The 8,455-nt window shown below is 51.6% G+C and overlaps 2 protein-coding genes across 2 annotated transcripts in view; both read right to left on the bottom strand.

Annotated features, from left to right (window-relative positions):
* Positions 1–1,381, bottom strand: part of DRG2 (developmentally regulated GTP binding protein 2) — a 12,110-nt gene extending 10,729 nt beyond the window's left edge. Inside the window, exon 1 of the mRNA XM_005425986.1 lies at positions 1,297–1,381. Coding sequence (XP_005426043.1) covers positions 1,297–1,381 — 85 coding nt within the window. The remainder of the gene's footprint in view (positions 1–1,296) is intronic.
* On the bottom strand, positions 629–7,370 carry GID4 (GID complex subunit 4 homolog). Its single transcript, XM_005425941.2, has 5 exons — positions 7,240–7,370; positions 6,374–6,481; positions 5,506–5,607; positions 4,411–4,541; positions 629–3,208 (listed from the first exon to the last, which is right to left on the bottom strand). The coding sequence occupies exons 1-5, from the start codon at positions 7,336–7,338 to the stop codon at positions 3,145–3,147; spliced, it is 504 nt and encodes a 167-aa protein (XP_005425998.1). The 5' UTR covers positions 7,339–7,370; the 3' UTR covers positions 629–3,144.
* Between the last annotated feature and the right edge of the window lie 1,085 nt (positions 7,371–8,455).

The following is an 8,455-nucleotide window of genomic DNA, read 5'->3' as shown; positions in this document are numbered from 1 at the left end:
TCCGGCCGCGCCCCGAGCCCCGCGCCCCGCGTTCCGCCCGCCGCCACCGCGGGGGCACCGGGAGGGTCCCCAGGGAGGTGACCCCGGCGGGGACAGGAGGGACAAGCTCAAAGGGACAGGTCTCAGAAAGCAGGGGAGCCCCTCAGCGGGACTGACTCCTCCTGCTCCTCTAATTAAGGCTGGATCCTGAAAGGAGCGCAGAGCCAGGGCAGATCGGGCTCTTCTGCCAAGCACGCAGCAACAGGACACGAGGAAACAGCCTCAAGGGGCCAGGGGAGGCTCAGGATGGGCAGCAGGAGGAATTTCTTCCCCAAAAGGGTGATTAGATATTAGAACAGCCTGTGCAGGGAGGTTGGTGGAGTCTCCATCCCTGGAGGCGTTCAGGGAAAGACTGAGTGTCAGGATGTGACACTCATTGCCACCGAGTGAAAAGCTGGGGATGGGTCACAGGCTGGACTCGATGCTCTCAGGGGTCTTTTCCAGCTTTAATGATCCTGAGAGTCTGTGAATTAAGGCCAGCAGAAGCTGCTGGGATTCCTGGAGAAGCCCTCAAGGAGGGAGATGAAGCACAGCAATCCCCTGGAACCAGAAGTGCTGTGGTGGACAAACACACACGGACACAGACCCCTTCAACAGAATTCATGTTTAATTTGGACGTTGATCGCTCCACAAAACTCCTCCTCGGCCCCCACACGGACACCCTGCTGCAGCCAGAGTGGTTCAAGAGATACCACATGCTCTCCCAAGCCCAAACACCCCATTTCTCACCTCTGCCCCCCAAAATCCTCCCCTGGGCCATTCTCTCTCGCACACCACGACGTACAGAACATCTCCCCTCAACTCAAACACGTCAAAGAAAAGGAAAAACCAAAGCAGAGGCCTTTGAGGAGGGAAAATCCACACACCAACAAGTCCCTGCAAAACCCTCAGCTCCACAACCTGCTCTGCACCTGCCACACATCCAGAGAGCTCTGGATCCAAGCTGAAATTCCCTTCAGGATGGGGGGAAGGAGGCAGGCAGAGAGCAGGATGCTCTTTCCACACCCTTCTCACAACGTATCAAGTCTTAAAAAAAAACCCCAACTCATTGGTTTAGGGATAGTTACACGTGTTAAACACCCCAGGACCATCCTAACTCAGCTTCTGCCAACCAACAGGGTTCATTAACTCAACCTTATCAGAAATCCAAGTGTCCCCCTGGCAGACACTGACAGGGACACCGGTGCCACCACCAGCATTGCACAGACAGCCCCAGAGGGCTGGGAAGAGCCACTGGAGCTGGGTCCCTGCACTCACACAGCACCTGGGAAGGAGGTTTCACCCCCACAACTTGGTCACAGTGGAGCAGCACCACTGTTTTCACTTCTAAAAACCAGGACATCTCCCAGCACCACCCTCTCCTCCAAAGGGGCTGAGTTTCTCCGAGAGGAGCAAACTAAAACGGGAACACACTTCCCAAGCGCTCTGCTACAGCCCCAGACCACCTCAATGCTGTCCCTGCACATCCTCCAGCACAGCCAAGGCATCAGCCCCCAGTCCCTGGGAAGGACCAGGTCTCTCCTCCTCCCTCCCTCCCCCAGGCACCTCTGTCCATGTGGGTGCCAGGGGGAAGGGCTGATCCACGGAGAGCAGCGCGCACGGGGCGGGCGAATTCCACATCATCTCCCGAGACCAAGCACTCCAAACCCAACTTGGAATAGAGGACAGGGCTCTCCAAGCCCTGAATCCTTCCTCAGTAAGGCTTAAACAAGCAGTAACTGCTGCCAAAAGGGAAATTGGTTAAAAAGAAGCAAAACCCAAAGTGCCTCACGCCGGCTTCAATCCCCTCTCCCAGGTGGGAAATCCATCCTCGGCACCAGCCGTGCCACACGTCTGCCTGCAGGAAGCTGGGCTTCAAAAGAGCCAGAAAAAAAGGCAAACTAAACTCTCACAAACCCCCACAGGTGGGGCTGACAAGGTAAAAACACAACTGAGGCCAAGTTTTAAAGTGTCTTTAAAAAAAAACCACCCCACACACACACACACGCACGCTTTGGCACAGGAGCCTTAAGTTCTGTCACCTGGAACACTCAGAACCAGAGGGAGCTACTGAGAAGGGTTATTTTTTAAACTTTTTTCTTGTTTTTCCTTGTAAAAAGGTGTCAAGCAGTGGTGGTGAAGCATGAAGGGGGAGAACAAACGTTGAACAGTCCCAGGGTGATGCTGCTCAGCGTTTGTGCTCGGGTTATGTTCCCAAAGCTTAGCTGGATACAGACACAGATATAAAAACACAGACATTCCTGGTTTTCAATGTGAAAACAGTAACATGGAATCCAGTACTTGTGCATTTGCCATAGGGTCCTTTGGAAAAGGAACCATAAAAATAGATTTTTTTTCTTTTAACAAAAGGTGGTTTTTTTTGTCTTTTTTTTAAACTTTTTTTTTTACCCTTAAGTTAAGTAAAGAGCAAATATACACCTACAAGCAGAGTTCAGATCCACTTTTACTGAGAGCCTGGAAGTCCATACATCAAATTAATTCCCAATGGCATATCCAGACACAGGAACAGCTCCCAGCTCCAAAGGGCTGGTGTTCCTGAAAGATCCGCAGCTCCAGCTAACCTTGTTAGCCAGCAAAGCCTCACTCCAGCCTTACCTCAGCCAACACTCCCCAACACACTCCACAGCTGAGCCTCACACCCAGAACCTGGCTCTGAGAGCATCAGAGCAGAAAATCTGGGCAAGAAACCTGAATCCTGGTGATTTCAACCCACATCAGGATATAACAAGGAAAATATAAGCCTTGAGCTTACATTTCCTTATTATTTAGAGGCCAGAGCACTGATTCCAGCTACTGAGAAACAGCTTCCAGAGGAGAGCCAGGAGGAACTTCAGTGACAGAGAAACGAGCTGTGCAACAAGAAAGTGCATTAAAGTAGCTTAAAACCAGAGTAAAGATCAAATGGCCACTCGACAGGAGGGAGAATCAAGCTCCAGCAGCTCCTCGGGCTGGGTGAGTTCACATCCAGGCTCTCTTTCTCTCTCTCTGGAGTCCAAGGGCAGGAGAGAAGCGTGCATTGCCGTGCTCCCACAGGGACACAGTTCTCCTGGCAGGCCATGCTCTCCTGCCCCGTTGCTTCTGGGCGCTCTCAGCCGTGGGCAGCTGTCATCGGAACTCGTAGATAGGAGCGCTGTGCTCGGGAACGTGCGTTAAATTCAACGACTGATACCTGCCACAGAGGGGACACAGGGAGGAGAGGGTTACACAGAGATCCTGCTGGCCAGCCACAGAGCACACACTGCTGGCTGCTCTTCTCTCTCCCCCTTTACACTCCCAGGGTGTTCAGGCATCCAACACCCACTTCCCACAGTCCAAAATCCTGCCAGGACTCAGCATTGTCCCTCCTGTGCCTCATTGTTCCACAACTCCCTGACTGGAGGGTGCAGCCAGGTAGGGGTCAGGCTCTTTTCCCACAAAACTAAGGATAGGACAAGGGGAAACAGCCTCAAGTTGTGCCAGGAGAGGTTCAGGTTGGATATGGGGAAAAAATTCCTCACTGAAAGAGTGGTTTAGACCTGGAATGGCCTGCCCAGGGAAGTGGTGGAGTTACCATCCCTGGAAGTGCTCAGAAATCAAACAGATATTCCATTTAGGGTTTAGTGGGAATGGTGATATTGGGTCAAAGGTTGGACTTGATGATTTTGGAGGTTTTTTCCAGCCTTAATGATGCTGTAATTCCCACTCTGGTCCCTCTGAGCCACCTGCAGCAAGGCAGCATTCCTGGTGGGCTGACTGTGGTGGTTTTTTGGACTCCCTTTGAAGTTCAACAACTTTCAAGTTCAAACAGAGTTTGTTACAAGTGCAAATTACACATGAGTCTTTCAAAGCTCAGCTAGAGGGAATGTGTCTGAAAGCCTCCTGGTTCCTTCCCTCCCCCTGAGAGCTTCCAGCCATCCACCTGCTGCTCATGACAACGATGCAAGAGAGAAGATCTCTCCACTGCTACTTGTCTCCAACAAAAACCCCACCAATTAGCTTTGACTGTTTTCTTGTCTTAACAGCAACACCCCAAGGACCTCAGAATACAAAACATTGGCCTGACAAGATTTCTGCCTGAAGGGAGCAACAGCCAAGCTGTCCCTGAGGAGAGAGAACTGAGCTCCCTCACAGCACTTTTCCAGACCCTGTATCACCTTCCTTCTCCATCCTGTCATCCCAAATTTCCTCCCCTTTTCCATATGGGCAGCACTTTATACCATCCCAATGGACTACACCAGCCAGCTCAGGCCAGCCATGGCCCACAGCCCCCCTTCAGCCTCAAGGTCCAAGCACCAGCCTGAACCTCCTGCCTGGACACTCCCAAGGCTGTGGACAAGCAGGAGAGGAGTCACAGCTTGGTTTAAGTCTTCAGGAGGCAGGAAACTTCCTTACCATTCTGAACTCCTATGGTAGTAATAGCCCTCTATAGATGCTGCTGACTTCTGGAAGCAGATGTAATAGAAACCAGCAAAGGAAGCACCACTGATGTCCTTGATGGTGTGATCTGGGACTAGGAACTGCTCCTGCATTCAAAACACAGGCTGCATCTTAAAATGTTGGTCAAATACAGCCCCATCCCACCCCAGTCTGCCCTCCCAACAAAAATATTGGCACCCACTAACATGAAGACAGTCGTGGCTGAGCACTCCCTGCACTCTCAGCAGCCCAGAGCAGAGACCAGAGTGTCCCTTCACACCTGGCCTGCAGGGACCTCACAGGGAAGCAAACAACTGAAAGCAGAGTGAGTTTTAAGAGTGCAAGAGATCAGTTTCAACACCTGTCCCCTGCAAACCAGAAGCCCATTTCAAAACTGAGAGTCAGAGCCTGAGAATGAAGAGAAGGCTCCAGAGAGTTCTCACTGCAGCTTTTCAACACTTAAGGCAGCTTATGGGAAAGCTGGAGAGGAGCTTTGCTAAGGACATGGAGTGACAGGAAGAGAGGGAATGGCTCTGCCAGAGGGCAGGGTTAGATTTTTCCCTGTGAAGGTGGTGAGGCCCTGGCACAGGGTGCCCAGAGAAGCTGTGGGTGCCCCTGGATCCCTGGAAGTGTCCAAGGACAGGGTTTGGGACAGTGGGAGGTGTTCCTGCCCTTGGCAGGAGGGTGGAACAAGATGAGCTTTAAGGTTTCTTCCAACCCAAACCAGTCTATGGTGACTCTGATGATCCCAGCTGAAGAACAGAGCTGCAGAGTGGCCAGGCTGCATCAAACACAGGCCCCACACAGGGACTGGAGACAGCAATTCCCTCATCCTCTGCAGCATCACCAAGCAAGATTTTCCTGTTGTGTTTTTAGCCACAACTGCAGCCCTTAAGGACACAATTAGCTGGCTAGACATGAGTCACACTGGAACTTGCAAGTACAGTGGGTTTTGGGGTTGGCAGGGCAAGATCTTTCATTAACCATCATAGCTGGAAAAGCTCTGACACCTCAAGTCTCTGTCAGTGCTTTGCAAGCAGCTCAGCAGAGAAGGAGACAGGCAGGGTTTACCTTCCATCTCATGAAGACATAGTCCCCATTTTTTAGATCTTCATAATCAAAGTCATCAGAGTTAAATGTTTTTGCATACTGGTAAAAAGCCTGGAACTTTCCCTGAAACAAAAAAAAAAAGAAAAAAACCCACAAAAAACAGGATGGTTATTCCAGGAATAGAACTTCTAGTACCAGCTGCTCTTTAGGAGGGAAATCTACTGACACTCACAGCAACATCCAGCCTGGCTGGAGAAGCTCCTGCACTTCCAGAGAAAGATATTTTGACAGAAATATAACAAACATCAAAGCTTGGCAAACAACAGTGAAGGTCAAGGGCAGGGGGTGATCAGGTGGCTGCTGTGGCCTCAAAACACAGCAGCAGGTACACCCTGGCCTGAGCAGGGACACAGGTACCAACTACCCCACCTGTGCTTGTGGGATCCCTTTCCCCTTCTCCACTCCATTTTGCAATAAGCCTCCAAAAATAAGGAGTGTGTTCTCTTAGAGGGTCAAGAGATGGGGGTTGCTCCTGCTCCCTTCCCACCCTGTGACCAACAAGTGGAAAACAAGACATCCCCTCCCTCATCACAGATCACAGCTTACTGAAGAGACCTCTATTTGCAAAGATCCCAGTGGGAGACAGCAAAAAGGAGAGATGTTGTAGTGTGTTTTTATATTTTATAATAGTTTTGTCTTTGTATCCCCTTATTTTCCCCAAATGGTTTTCCCCAGACTGTATCCCCTCCCTCTCCTTTGCTGAGATCATCCCCAAATCCCAGAACAGAGAGGTCTCCAGGCCTTTCTGCCATCTCTTGCACAGGCACACAGTGCACCTGTCCCCCAAACCAGCAGCCCAGACCCCCCCTGTGCCCCCGGATTCACTCACCCAGTGTTTACGGTCCACGTCCTCGTCGGCGTCCCACTTGCGCGTCAGGAACGGGTGTTTCTTACTGATTATCTCGCCCTCGAAGAACGTGGTGAGGGTTGGGTACTCCTGGCAGAGGGGAGACAAAGGTGGGCTCACAATTGTCACCTACAGACACAAACCCAACAGCAGACAAAGCTCCATGCACTCAGCAAAAAAAGCATCTCCCAGGGAGAGCTCCGGGCAATCTGAGGCTGCTGCTCCCATCCCTCATCCTGCACCACACCTCTCCAAGGCTGAGCCTTCCACTCTCTTTTTCCAGCCTTCCTCTGCCTCTCTCCTCACTTTATGAAGCCAGGAGCCATGTCAGAGCTGGGCTGTGGGGAAGGATTTGAACACAAGCAGCTGAGGGGGCTGCAGTGGCTCAGCCTGGGAAAAGGACCCTCACTCTCCAAACTCCCTGACAGGAGGGTGCAGCCAGGGGGGTCAGGCTCTGCTCCCAGGGAAAAGGGACAGGACAAGAACAAATGTCCTCAAATTGCACCAAGGGAGGTTTAGATTGGATATTAGAACAATTTAAAAGAGTGGTTAAACATCAGAACAGGCTGCCCAGGGAAGTGGTGGAGCTGGCTGTGTCCTGGGTCAGTGGTTGGGCTCAAAGATTTTTAGAGGGCTTTTCCAACTTTAAATTATTCCATGGAGCTCCCAGCTGGATGATCACCTGTGACATTTACAGCCAGCACCATTCCCCAGCTGATACACTGTGATCAAATCTACAACATCCAACACCCCCACTTCCTATTTCTGCAGCAGCTTCTCCCACCCCACCAGGAAAATAAAAAACTTTACACTGCCCCTCTTTGTGGTGCTGTACAGTTCACACTCACCTCTGTAAGGCCTTTAATCTTCAAGTATCCACAGAGATAGGAGTTTTCCATATCCACATGCTGGAAAAGAGGGCAAAGTCCAACCATAAAAACAGGCATGAAGGTGCATGCTTGATCCAAAGCAGTTTCTAACCCTTCCAAGCATAATTTCAGCTCCAGCTGGTACCCACTGCCCAGTATTCACCCTTCTCCATGATGGGAATCACCTGGAAAGATCATTTGCAGGTGCCCAGCTCAGCTCTGGCAGCCTCCACATCCCAGGCCTGCTCTCAAGGCAACACCCTCTGCCCAGAACTCCCCAGCAGGAAGCAAATCCCCTTTCCAGACGGAAGGGATCTGACTCACAGTGTTCTCCAAGAAAAAGCATCCCTGCAAGAATCACCCACACCCCCAGCATTTTGCAGGAGGCCTTTCTCCTGAATCTAAAGCTTTTATACCACCTGCATTTTGAGTTATCAGGCTGTATCTCTCTGCCTGTGCTGTGCAGAAACTAGCCAAGGGATTGTCTGCTCCTTTAAAAGCAGGGATTTTCCAAGGGATTTTTTCTTTTCCCTGACATCTCCAGATCCGCTTTCAGAACACGCAGGGAGTTATTCAGGGAAGTGCAAACCTCCATCTGTGAGAAGATGGATCTTCCCCACCTGTGATCAAAGGACTGCAACGTTTCCCTGTGCTCAGCACAGGGAGAGCAGGCAGTCCCCTCTCCTCAGCTGACACACGCAAAACAGCCACGTTTTCGGCACAAAAGCAGCGGTTTTAAGCACAAAAGCACAGCCAGCCCCTGCGAGGTGGCAGCGTGCAGTGGAGCTGAGCAGCCATGGGATGTCCCCACCACAACAAATCCCACCAGGAACGTGGAGAAGTGAACATAAAAATACCCCGCCGGCTTGGAATCATCACAGCATCACTGAGGTCGGAAAAGAGCTGAGATCATCCAGCCCGTCCTGTGACTGATTCACCACCATGTCAACCAGACCAGAGCACTGAGTGCCACGTCCAGTCTTTCCTTAAACACCTCCGGGGATGGTGACTCCACCACGTCCCTAGGCAGTCCGTTCCAATGTTTAATGACCTTTTCCGTGAAGAAATTCCTCCTCATACCGAGGGTTAGGGTGATGCGGCTGCTGTCGCAAGGGGCCGGCAGGGCGGGAACGGTCACCGCGGCCTGAGGCCACCGGGTCCCCTGCTCGCTTAAGGCCGCGGGGGCCCTTGCCGC

Source organism: Geospiza fortis, unplaced genomic scaffold (assembly GCF_000277835.1).
Source record: "Geospiza fortis unplaced genomic scaffold, GeoFor_1.0 scaffold213, whole genome shotgun sequence".
Classification (NCBI taxonomy): domain Eukaryota; kingdom Metazoa; phylum Chordata; class Aves; order Passeriformes; family Thraupidae; genus Geospiza; species Geospiza fortis.
The sequence above is the reverse complement of the archived record's forward strand: the minus strand, read 5'-3'. Positions and strand labels throughout refer to the sequence as shown.

Coding starts and splice junctions, on each gene's coding strand:
- GID4 (XM_005425941.2), bottom strand. CDS start 7,338: ATGCCTGTTTTTATGGTTGGACTTTGCCCTCTTTTCCAGCATGTGGAT. Junction 4,542..5,505: donor ATGTCTTCATGAGATGGAAG/GTAAACCCTGCC, acceptor TTTTGAATGCAG/GAGCAGTTCCTAGTCCCAGA. Junction 3,209..4,410: donor TACCATAGGAGTTCAGAATG/GTAAGGAAGTTT, acceptor CCTCTGTGGCAG/GTATCAGTCGTTGAATTTAA.